The sequence below is a fragment of the Numida meleagris genome, chromosome 9, assembly GCF_002078875.1.
Source record: "Numida meleagris isolate 19003 breed g44 Domestic line chromosome 9, NumMel1.0, whole genome shotgun sequence".
In the NCBI taxonomy this organism is placed as follows: domain Eukaryota; kingdom Metazoa; phylum Chordata; class Aves; order Galliformes; family Numididae; genus Numida; species Numida meleagris.
This window is the reverse complement of record NC_034417.1, coordinates 4,405,510-4,418,153: the sequence shown is the minus strand read 5'-3', so window position 1 is coordinate 4,418,153 and position 12,644 is coordinate 4,405,510. Positions and strand designations below refer to the sequence as shown.

The following is a 12,644-nucleotide window of genomic DNA, read 5'->3' as shown; positions in this document are numbered from 1 at the left end:
AAGTCATCAATTATTCAATCTTGGAATCACAAACTCACCTCTGCTTAAAACAGACCATCTCTCACATTCAGCAGCTCGTCTGAACTTCCACAAGCTTCAGGGGCTGCTGCAGCGATTTAAAAAAAAGCCATAATAGGGAAAAAGAGCAACAGCATTTACAGTCATGAAGATATGAACATTGTATTAACATTATAATAAATTACCTGAATTGGTCTCTGCTTATGTAGGTCAATCGACATCAGAGGCACTTGTACCAGCTGGGGAATCTAAGCAGTATGAGGAGCAGAAAAGACATCAGTGTTTCTGGCAAGCAACCAATCGTCCCCTAATACCAAAGGCTGGTGATCCTGCCCATGGAAATACTGCACATTCCTCTCTTCTTTGTGAAAAACACTCTGCAAAACCAGTTCTCTGAAAAAAAGGCAGCAGTCAAACTGTGCAAATAGGAAAGCCCTGTTATCTGCCAAACAGGGAAAGGAAATTAATTCAATGGGAGAACAGCAGCCAAGTGCCTGAATCACTTTTTAAAATGAGATATTAGCTTGTAAGTCACACGGGTTATTTCTGAAGATTTACCTCAAAGCTTGGAGGGTAAATCACAATGGGTTCTGATCCACAGCCACTGCTCCTTCGCTCTATACTAGCATAACTAGTTAGCATTAGGCTGGATAGAAGGCTGGGACAAGGACTGCACTTATCACAAGCCCAGAGGTTTATCTGGGAGAAACAAGCTGCAACCAGCCTGTAAGTTAGGCAGTGCCAGGAAAGGTTTTCAACTTGTTTCTACATTGCTTAGTCCCTACAACCCCTTAAAATGTTTGCACAGAAAGTAATTTTTCAAATAACCTGCATCTGCTTCAGCTCCAATTACCTACTTGTGATCTCTGGCTTCCTGCATGCTGACCACAGAAGAGAGAGCACTTTTGTTGACTGCAGCTCCCCAGAGTCCTGAGAATGGAAAAACAAATGTGATTGTGCTAATTCTCACTCTTCCTTTCCGACAGCTGACTGTGACTGCGGTTCATCCTGTGGACACGTCCATTCAGTCCATCCTCTCAGACTCGAGTCAAATTTACATTTCTAAATTTACAGCTATTTTATTACCACTTAACATTGTTTGACTATTATTCTCTTCCATTCCAGTAACAACTTTGATTTTTCCTGTCATTATCTTATGTAATACTACCAGAGAATCGATGTGTCTAACTTGAATATTCAAATTCCCCTCTGATCCAAGATTTATTTTTGCAATAGCATGAATGCAAACAGGGCCGATGGCTCTAAAAAGATTTTTCTCTCTCTCACATCTGTCCATGGAATGCTTGGCTCCTTCATCTACACAGATCTTGCTCGCTCTCTTTCATAATCCTTCCTAAAAAAAAAATAAATAAAAAAATCAAAGATGCATTAACAGGGTAGTTATGAAGAATGCAATTCTGTCAACATTTACTGCCTACTTAAACATTTTTCTTGCATACCAAAACCATGGGGTCGGGACAAAAGGACTTTCTGGTCTAGGCGTGGCTGAACCTCTACATATAGTATTGCTTCACTGAATGCAGTATGTTGCAAGAGGGTAATATAAATTCCATTCTGCGTGAGCAGACAGACCTCTGGATTTTTTTTTTTTTTTTAATCTTGGTTATTTGGTCTATCTTGGGAACTGCCCTGATACAGATACATATAGATTTGTTATGAGTGATCACACGTTACAAAGAAAGTAAAGTACAATCTCACAGTTATGCTAGTTGGGCTCCCAGGATAATAACTTGGCATGTTATTGAATCTATAGCTACGGCAGACTCCTAAAAGCACACCTGAACTAAATTAGGAAAATTCTAAACACTGGAAGTACTTAAGTTCTTATTTTCTTTCTGTGAAATGCAAAATTTTTCATTTTTGACTTACTTTAAATCTTACAGAACTGTAATACTGCCGTATGTTTTTGAGAAGTGTGTTGAATACCAATGTCATCATTTATCTAATACAATACCAGGGAAATAGATATAGTTCTAGATATATGCTCCATTTAGCATCCTAACCTCTGAGATCCATTCTGTTCTATGTAATCTAATTTCCTACACATACATGCATATCCCTGTACAAACATGACTCTCTGCTCAGAACTGTATTTACTCGAAAGAGTTCTTCTTAAAGAACTACATTTCTCTCTGGAGTGATCTTTTGTACTAGACACCTCTTACCTATTTTGTTACATGTGCACTTCACAACACGCTATATTAGGTAAGCATAGGTGGCATTTGCCACTCCAGCCCGGGTGCAGGCAGGTGGTATGTTTATGAGCAGACCGAGTTAGAAACTGGAACGCTGGAGCGTGTGCTGTGGCACGGTGCGCGAGCAGTCGGATCGCTGCCTTACTGAGCAGTCCTGCCTTTTGACTCTCCAAATCACTTCAACAGAAAGAAATACACTACATTCACTAAATTGTTTCTGGTTTGTCTCCATCTGTGTCGTACAAGGTTACATACGTTGCAGGACAGTGGATGTATTTTAGAAACATTTTTAACTTAAGAAACGGCAGTTATGTTCTACAGTTACTACTCAAAGTGTTTTACCCGTTGTACTAGAACCTGAGAGCAACTACTTCCCATGGCTAGTAAAACGCTGACCTCTCTCCTCAATTACTTCGCAGCATCTTGCATGGGACTTAGAGAAGTCTCCATTCATCTCCCAATACTGTTATCACTGCACTTGTCTTCAGCTACCTCTCTACTCCTTATACATGCAACTTCACTTTCATCTGCTCTTAGACTGAACTCTAATTTCTTTTCAGAGATTTTCTTCATCACCAGTGGAGATATCACCATCATCCTCATTAACCTCACGTCTCAGTGGATGCTTTCGCCCCCAGTCTCTGGGCAGCAAGGAGCTTCCTTCAGTGAGGAATATGCATCAGGAACAAACGATAACACCTCAGACAACCTTCTGTTCTCTGGGACACACGTAACTTCTCCAGTATACGCTCTTCACAAGTACTTGTGGTGTCTGGAGTTCATTCTGACTTCCAAACTGAAATGCTAATCCCTAGCATTCTGGTGTTTCAGCGCGCCTCACAGAAATAACCACCTAGTGCCTGAGTAGGAGGCATTGCCTAGATAAATACACAAACAGAAATGAAACACACTTGCCGAATTCCTTGTACTAGTGGTACTGGCAGCATGAATCAGCTCAGCATCTTCACTGCGAATGAAACAGTCACAGAATGTACAAACAGTCACAATGTGTGTAACCATGCTTCAGTGAATTTTCTCAAATCCCACGGGGATTTCCTGACTTCCTGCTTCACAACCAGCTACCTTTGCTAGGGTAAAATCACACAATCCATGCTTTACAAAGGCTGCAGAACATAGCTCAGATGTGAAAGAAGGTGACATTACTTTATCTTCTCAGAGTATCACAAATATTATCAAGCACAGTTTAGGCTCCTTAGCGATGGAGTTGCAATTTTACCTGAATTTAGATATCAAGCCGTCTTTGGTCCTATACACATTAATGGGTTAAAAACAGCTACAACAGGTCCAGCTTTTCCAGCAATATCAGCATAACACTGCTAGTATAAACAGACTACTAATACATTACAGCATTAAGAGAGATTTTTAAGCCATTTAGATGACACAGTGCGTAAAATGATCACAGCTGCTAGCTCTACAATAACACTCCCCAGACTGCCAACATACTGGAAAACGCTGCAGGAAATATTACTCGTGCACATGGAGCCCCTGACATCATCTAGAACAGACCAGCAAGAATAACCACTCTAGGCTTTGGTTTCTCTTGCCGAAGGACAGAAACAGCTATAAAAGATTTTATAGCATGGAGCTTTTTCCTAGGAACAGCGATAAGAGATTCACATAAGATCAAGTCTGTTCTACGCTTTTTTCATTCTAGTGACTCAGAACACAAACAGTCCCATGGTTTGGATAGTCTCCTGACCCCTGCTGAAGTACAGGGAAGGCTGTCACACCTCACATTTGTGCCTGAGGCTCACAGGCATAATTTTTAAAGTCTCAAGGAAGCTAATTTAGCACCAGCTAGGCTTACTCTAAACAATAGATTCCTATGTCAAATTAGTAGGCTACTAACTGCAAACGAAAAAAAAAAGCTCCTTTTTGTTTAATATCATGCAACCCCTCAAAACGAACTGAAACAGTCACGTGCAGATTAAAGAACACTTACTGAAATTGGCATGCTGGTACTACAGAAATAAGGAACACATCAATGATTTTGTGAAATAGCACCTTTTCTTTTAAGCCTCTCAACCCTGTTTTAGTGTAAAATAACAAAAAGTCATTACGTGATCTGAACTTTATTATATATCTGAACTTGTTCATGAGGGTGGATAGCGGTAGGACAAGGGGGAATGGTTTTAAACTGAGACAGGGGAGATGTAGGTTAGATATTAGGAGGAAGTTTTTCACACAGAGGGTGGTGAGGCACTGGAACAGGTTGCCCAGGGAGGTTGTGGATGCCCCATCCCTGGAGGCATTCAAGGCCAGGCTGGACATGGCTCTGGGCAGCCTGGTCTAGTGGTTGGCGACCCTGCACTCAGCAGGAGGGTTGAAACTCAATGATCTCTGAGGTCCTTTTCAACCCAGGCCATTCTATGATTTATTACTTAATAAGACTCTGCTGAAGTTGTACTGGTTGAGGAACAAAGGATACTTTGCAACACAAAATAATGTCACAAACACAGAAAACTGTCTTTCCTCATTAAATATCACTGTCTACAGAGATACCCTTTTTTGTTCTTTCAAGTGGCATACACCTTTAGATCAAATTTAAGGCTAAGAAATTTGATTTCAAACAAAGATGTTGAGGCAGTGAAAGGGAACAGCTGTTACGAGGAGATCTGTTTCTGCCAGGCAGGCTGACTCGCATTTCCAGTTTTGAATTTTAAAACCAGCATTCCCTCCTTTCAGTGAATCAGAAATATATTTTTAAAGCCTTGTCATTTTAGCGTGAAGGAATACACAAAACACACAACTGTTTTGTGAAGGTTTGCTTTCATACAAGCCTTCAACAAAGACTAAATTGAGGTGGACAATTCTCACTGCTGTGCCCTGCAGACGAGTTCCACGGGGAACAGTTCTATAACCTTAAGAAGCAAAAAAGCAGCTGCAGAGACAGCACAACTACAGACGATTTTCAGACAGGTCTTCAACACTAAAGCTGACTTTTCTGATACTGCCATCATCAAGGAAGTCATTAACACAATAACGAGCAATCATCACAGCCTGTAAAGAATAACTGAGTACAAAGTAGCAGAGGACAGGAGTAGGAGACTAGCTGCCAGGTCTGCAAGAACAGACTGGGAGAGACATACAGCTGATGTCTGTCCCCTGGAGTTGGAGGTGGTACCAAGAAAAGCCTTCAGTGCAGTTTTGCCAGTATATGGGCTAGAACCCAAAGTTTAAGCCACAGTCTGACATGGGCGTAGACTCTTAAACACACAGAGTAACATAAAGCCACAGACATTTGTCATTTGAAAGCAAAATAAATGTGTACTGTATTTCATATTCTCAATCTATTTCGGCTGTAAGGAAACCTCCTCAGCCCATCAAGGGAGCAGATCCAGATGATGGCACTAACTGGATGTGTTAATTCATTTCTTTCAGAAGCATGACAATAGCAGTTCCTAACACGCACTTTCTAAAGAGGTAGTTTTTAGAGGCAGTTTCTAAAACGAGCCCACAGGTGGGAATAAGAAACACTGAAGTTCTGATAGCTGCTTCCTTTTTTTTTTTTTAAGCTCAAATTTAAGCAGACCAATAGAACTTCTGTGAAAATGCTCAGACTGGCAGGCAGTACGGTGTACACTAGACAGGTGAAGAATGACTTGGTTCAGTAGGAATTTGTTTGCATTCTTTTTATTCTGAAATGCTTGCACAAAGATTTGGTAGACGGAGCTTCTGAGTGCAGTGAAACACCAACTGCAGGAGGCCTGGAGCAGGATGGCACTCCCACTGTTCACTCAACCATGAGACAGTCGAGAATGGAGGTCTGCATTAAGGTAAGAGCCGTGACTTCATGAACAGACTGGAATTATTTTCCAGCTTGCACCATTACTCCAAATCTGATTTTCAGTGATGAAATTAAGCTCTAAAAAATATTGTCACCTCATTCCATAGATGTTTTTAAGTAGTTTCTGAAATATACATTGCAAATATTGATCACAGGAAAAAATTGGCTACACTGATTATTAACTTGGATATTTACAAATTTATCTACAGAATATTCCTATGGTCTTTCTACACTAAAGTACACCAGAAGGGAGAACTGATAAGGGAAGGGGTAGGTGATCTCAATGAGACCAGATAGGCTGTATCATTCCTTTAAAGAGATAGCATGAATGCACTACAGCAGTGGTATAGCTGCAAACTTTACCTGAGCTAAGATTAACAATCCCAGGCAAAACTTTCTATTTAGATGTATTTGGGAGAACAGTCAAGCTCTCAGATATAGATACATTTCTTCAAATCAGAAAACAAATCTAGAAACAGATAGGAAAACTCCAACTGGGAATTAAGTGCTCCCAGCAACTGAATCTGTTCCCAGATGTACAGTTTCCTACTTTCTACTTCAGACTTGGGTCTAGAAAAGGCACTTGATCAGGCAGGAGTTCCACCTAAGATCTAGATAGTAATTCAAATGCTCTCTGCTTAAACTTACTGTCATCTGGACACTGGAAGTGGTTTTCTTGAAACACAATTTGTATAATAACATGTAATAAGACAATGCATCTTTGAAAACATTTTAGTGTACTATTTTTGGCATTGAGTAACGCAATTTGAGTTTGCAAACAAAATCTAAAGATCTTTGCAGAAAAATATAAAGCAACTAAGAAGTCCAAACTTACTGTCAGAACAGAAAAATTTGGAAACATATCAAGCAATGACAACGCTTCGGGAAGAAATGTGCCCTTCCTTGTAAGAAAGGCTGTATTTTATTTAAGAAAGAAGGAGCCTAATTACATAAGTTCTCAGAGAAGCATCTGAGACATATATCCAGTCAGACTCAGAGAAGAGGAGAGACTGAAAATGCTATAATTCCATCTACTAGTGAAAATAGAGCCAGCTTAAATGGAGGTCATCACTGAACATTCTGCAAAACTACATCTAAATTGGTCTTCACTGTCTTTTGGAGACAATCTGCTATATAAAATATAGCATAATCAAGTAAGAAGCAGAAGTACCTGTACAAACAGTTCAGTGTTTGGTATTGAACTTCACGGCACTGGGTTGCTAATCACTTGCTGGTAGCTCCCACTTGCCAGCACAGGAGTAGATGCCCTGTCCCACAGTCCTGGTTTGTATCTATGGTTCCACCTGCTAGGCTACATTACAAGACACTGAAGAAACGCAGTAAACATTTTTCTAACATTTTTTCAGTCACCCAGACATGGTGAAGAGGTCTCTCCAGCAACACGTGGCAATGAAAGCAGTGCATCAGTGATCCATCAGTGCACAACGCAAATGAAGTTTGCAAGCACTTATTACTGCAGGGAAAAAAGAAAAAGTTAGATTTTACAATCAGTAGCCTGTTACAGCTATTCATGCTAATATGAAGAACTGCTAATGTTTCATGCTTTTACATGTATAATCAATCAGTGATCTCTAATGCCTGGTAAGAATTCCCCTCCTAGACCTTCAAAACTAAATTCAGACTACCTATCAATTTAATCTAACAAAAAACACCAGGAAATTGAGAGAAATAGATTTAATATCAGTGATCTTATGCAGAATGGAAAAGCTATGTTCTCAGAGGGCTTCTTCCATTTTCACTAAGGTAATTGGTGGCTCAGAGCTGTACTAGTAGTTAGTCATGAATGGAGCTCCTGAGGGGTTGACGCTAGGTCTAGTACTTCTCAGTTTTCTTATAAATCATCTGGATAACACAACTGAATCAGCATTCTGCAAGTCTGCAGATAACGCAGAACGGAGAGGAGAGTTAGAGTGGACAGAAGAGCCACTATTCAGAGAGACTTAGGCTGCATGACAGGGTCAATATGGAATTGCATGGGATTTAACAGAGATAAACTCCAGCACCTGTAACAAAATAATCACAAACAGCAGCACAAGCTGCTCCATCAGAACCGGACTACAAGCATCTACACCAAGAAGCAGAGAGAGAACTGAATTTAGAGTTTTGAAATCAATCTAATTCTCCAGCAGTTACAACTTTCAATTCTGAGAGACAGGACAGCATATACCCTTTATAATCAGGTAAACTGCAAAGACAAATCTAACGAGGAAAAAACATATAAAATTGGAAGGTTCTTACCCAGTAAGTAACATCTGACTTTGCATTTCAAATGCTTATACAAAAGATATTCTTATAATACAGATGGACAAAGAAGTAGTAATTACATTTAAAAATGAATTACCAACTGCAATACAAATATACATAATTCATTCCAAACACAAAGCTGAAGAGTGAAACTACAGGACAAGATGGTGGTATCTGAAAATCTGCTCCTAAACTCAATTGATTGAGGCAACGTAAGATATCAGTACTAGGTAGCTACAGAAACAGAGATATCTCTAGAGTAAGATCCAGGTCTGCACACTCCTTCAGCTGTAGTTTTCTCCTTACCACAGCTTTACAGGCTGTGTTAGATTTAAGAATTCATGCTCTGGTGGTACCGTAACAGTCAGGCTCCCCTGTATTCCTTCCCTCCACAGGTAACTGCTCCTTTGGGATTAGCCTGTACAGAATCAGAGATTCATCAACTGATACGTAATGCATTCTCAGACTTGATTTTTCTTTTTTTTAAACCTAATGATATTATTTATTTTCTTTGTTTCAAAGTTCAGATGTTGGTGCCCAAAATAAACATGTTACCCCTTCCTATTTCTCCTTTTATCAAACTCCTTTAAATGGAACTTTGTTTTATGCAAACCGAAGTATACTTTTGTACAACATTTGCCTCAAATTAAAGAGTATTTACTAACACATTCTGCTATTAGACCCATTTCACTGAATGGAATGTTGCTGAACTGTTATTAGAGAAAATAAGAATGTAATTTGACTTTAAATACAGAGATCATGTTGGAGTAAAAAGCTGCAATTTAGGCAAAGCAACAAACTCACATTAAACTTTAGTCCACGATGTTGCATAATCCTCCATTTTTACTTCACCAATCACAGGCTGTTGAAAAACAAGGCAATCTTCTGGGAAACAGAAATATCCAGCAGCAAGATGATCAAAGGCATATTGTTTTTATGCTGTATCAGGCTCCCCTATCTAAAAGTCAAGATTTGGTTTTCATATGCTGTTAAAAGTAGCATTCCTCTTCCCACAAAATCTCATCAGGATGTGGCAGACTATAAAGGCAACTTATATTAAGAATTTCCCGCTGTTATTGCTCATGTTCAGACACAGGAAGAGGCTGTGATCTTTAGTTAGGAAGTAACAACCATTAGCAGAAACAAGCTATTCATTACTTTGCAAGTCCATGCAGATGTGGGGTGCATCTACACACACACACATCACAAAACAGCTGTACTATTGCAACTAAGAGCTACCCAAGTGACAGTACTCTGTGACGGTATTTCAAATCTCTCCTCTTGGGGAATATCCCCAAGATTTGTTTCAGCATCTTCAAAGTCATGGAGAACAGCAGCTTCCCTTCTAACAACAGTAATCTTGTTATGCTCAATCTAGCTTGTTAAAATGGTAATTGGTGTATAAACTTTATGAAGGTACGTTCTACATGGCTGTGACAAAATGAACAGACCACAGCTCTCAGTAGCACGTGTTCTACACACCTAATGATGGAGTACAACAAGTTCTCATGCTGTATGAACAAAACCAGTCTTTCAAACAATTTAGCCACCTTAGAGCAAATTACCCCAGTCCCACTTAATCCAAAAGAGAGCAACTCCAACAAAACACTGCAGTGAATTGAAAAGTCACCTCATGAGTTTTATAAAAACTCCACATTCGCTACATATTCTAAATGGATAATAAACTACAATTAGTGTACAGGTATATATATACACACTAGAATAATATTAAAAGGTAGAACCCTTCCAGCAGCATAGACACATGGGCAAACAGAGGATACAAGTCAAACTTAAGAAATGGTATCAAGAAACTAAATTCCACACAAGTCTTGCGAAAGTTTTTATGTATACACACTGAAAACTGCTTTGACTCCCCACACAGAGCTAGTGATCCCTCAGAAATGACTCACAGCTAAAGTATGCCCATTAAGAGAGGTCACTGGATGGATTTAGGATTTTGAGTCAGGAATACTTGTGATTTGCAAACAGCTCTAAGCCAATTCAGCTTGTCAGCAACGTATCACCGCAGCTAAGAGAAGCGGTGGCCAGTACAATAATAAACTGAATAATATTATAAATACATCTAGCAAGGGAAAAAAAGTTCAGAAAATGCTTTGTATTTGACAAAGAACAGATTTTAATGTACATTCACTGCTTAAACCTGCTTAAAAGAACCTGTCTTCAGGATTTAAAAAATCATGTACAACCCAGTAAACAAAATATTTTATTTTCACTCTCATGATAAAACAAACAAGCAAATCTTCCATGTTATGTAGGAGAACTGCAAGCAGATGTATGTACGTTGTATCTTAGTCCAAGTAAAAGAACTGGAAGAAAATATTCAAGGCCTTTGTTTCTCAAGTTGTCTGTTTAAGCACGTATACAAGCAGCCTGCCGGAACATCACTCAAACAAAAATTGGCTCAGATATTTTAAAACAGTTCTGTGATTTAAAAGGCAAACATGGGAAAGAATTTACTGACTTTCAAGAATTCATAAGCATTTCTAAAATCAGTTCTGATAAAGGAACACAGAACCAGAAATCCAGAAAATAATTACAACTGCATCACAGCTTACAATGCGCTTCAAATACTGACCATCATAAGAATTTTCATTTTTCTCACTCACTAGGAAACTGCATTAGGTGGCTTTTTCCACAGGCAATAAGCATACTCTTTTTCTAACCTCACAAGTTTGGCTTGAAATTTCAAGTAACTGCTGAGGCACTGCGTAGTCTGGTTGTTTTTTTTCAAATGACAACATATTAAGGCAAACCTTAATACCTCAGGTAAACACTACCACATATCCCCCTGCATTCTGATACGAGATTAGACTGTAGCCTTTCAATAATACAGTAAAAAACTTCAATATTCATTTTTGAATATGTGCTAGAAACCAGAGTAATTCCTGGAAATTGTGCTGGGGAAGCACAAAAACATTCTTTAACTGTTTCATGTTTTGCTGTACTCTTAGGCTTCCTAGTGCAAACTTATGGCACACACTTTTCTATTAAACACAGCTTTTGTTTCCCCAAACTCATTGCTACACCATCCTAAAAAGAGAAAGCATTTTTGTAAAGAATTTTTAAAAAATTGTAGACATTGTGTTAAAAGAATTAACTAGTTAAATCTCTTAGCTATACCACAAAGTAAAATATGATTTAAAAATGCCAGAATACAAATCTGTCGTGATTCTGGAAGAACTAAACAAACTGAAAAGTTGTTTTTCCTGTTGCTATGTCACATCAGATACTGCTGCAGACCACTGCATCATTCTTCAAGCGGTAGTTATTCTATGAAAATGATGAGACTAACAGGATATACTTTTCTCCCCTAACCCCAGCTGGAGCCACTCACCATTTTGTTTGTTTCTCTTAAACCTCTGGTTCAATTTGAGATTTTTCAATTGAAATGTGCCCACTAAGGTAAGAAAGGGTTAAAGGTTTATAGAACTTTTCAGTGTTCCTAAATATGTGGAGCTGTTTCCCCCACCGGGTTGTTCTGGCTCATTTGAAACTGCAAAAACCCTCAGATTCCTTGTTCCATTTTGACCTTCTCCAGCCCATGCTTAGCACAGTTCAGATATTCCTACTTCACCTGTGTTTTGTTTTGCTTCATTTTCCACTTTTTCTTCATCATTCTTTGTTTGCAGTAATTCTTCAGCTTCTTTGCAGCCACACCTTCATTTCTAACAGGCTTAGCTGGATTGCCTTTTGTTTCCATAGTTACTGGCTTTCCCTCGTAGGGTGTGTCCGACTGTCCTTTCACCCCAGTCATCTAGACATGTAGGGAGAGAGGAAAAAAGAAAAAGAATTAATAATCTTAATCCGTACTAAGCAAAGACAAAACTACCTTCAGAGAACTGCCTTGTAATCCCAGCCAGACTCAGGGCCACATTCGAACAGGGTGGGAAGCACCATTGCTCCTCCTGGCACCAGTGGGATCTCACTGCTCCCGCTCCCTCCTTGCCTGGATTTCCCTCTGGCAGAAACTGAAGTGTCCAAAGTACACAACGCCATCAGAAACTGATGTGCAACTCTATATTGCCCTCATATGAGGTCAGAACATAGCTAAAATGTACAACTGGCACAGGAAGTTTCAAATCAGTAAACCCACACTGAAGAAAAAAATGCATGAAAAGTTTCCTACTTGTAAAATGTCATATTACCTGTTCAAAATACCAGAGCTAGGAGTGGGATCTTTGGGGAATTTCCAAAGCAGGACATGCACTGCTTAATCAAGTGTAAACTACAAAGCAGGCTGGGGTTTTATTTAAATATATATGTATATATATATAAAATAAAACATTTTATTAAAAAATATAAAAAGTCCCTTTGGA

At 39.1% G+C, this 12,644-nt stretch overlaps 1 protein-coding gene across 7 annotated transcripts in view; it reads right to left on the bottom strand.

Moving 5' to 3' along the window:
- The window catches only part of ICE2 (interactor of little elongation complex ELL subunit 2), a 35,230-nt gene continuing 24,146 nt past the window's right edge, over positions 1,561 to 12,644 (bottom strand). For 3 of the 7 annotated variants that reach the window (XM_021407608.1, XM_021407607.1, XM_021407609.1), the window contains exons 15-18: positions 11,903 to 12,082; positions 8,614 to 9,169; positions 7,214 to 7,516; positions 1,561 to 2,411 (exon numbers count right to left, since the gene is read on the bottom strand). In XM_021407608.1, the coding sequence (XP_021263283.1) occupies positions 9,113 to 9,169; positions 11,903 to 12,082 (237 nt within the window). In that variant the 3' untranslated portion in view covers positions 1,561 to 2,411; positions 7,214 to 7,516; positions 8,614 to 9,112. Of the gene's footprint in view, positions 2,412 to 7,213; positions 7,517 to 8,613; positions 9,170 to 9,226; positions 9,266 to 11,902; positions 12,083 to 12,644 lie in introns of those variants that run through there. The other 4 variants (XM_021407602.1, XM_021407603.1, XM_021407606.1 and 1 more) reach the window with 4 other exon arrangements.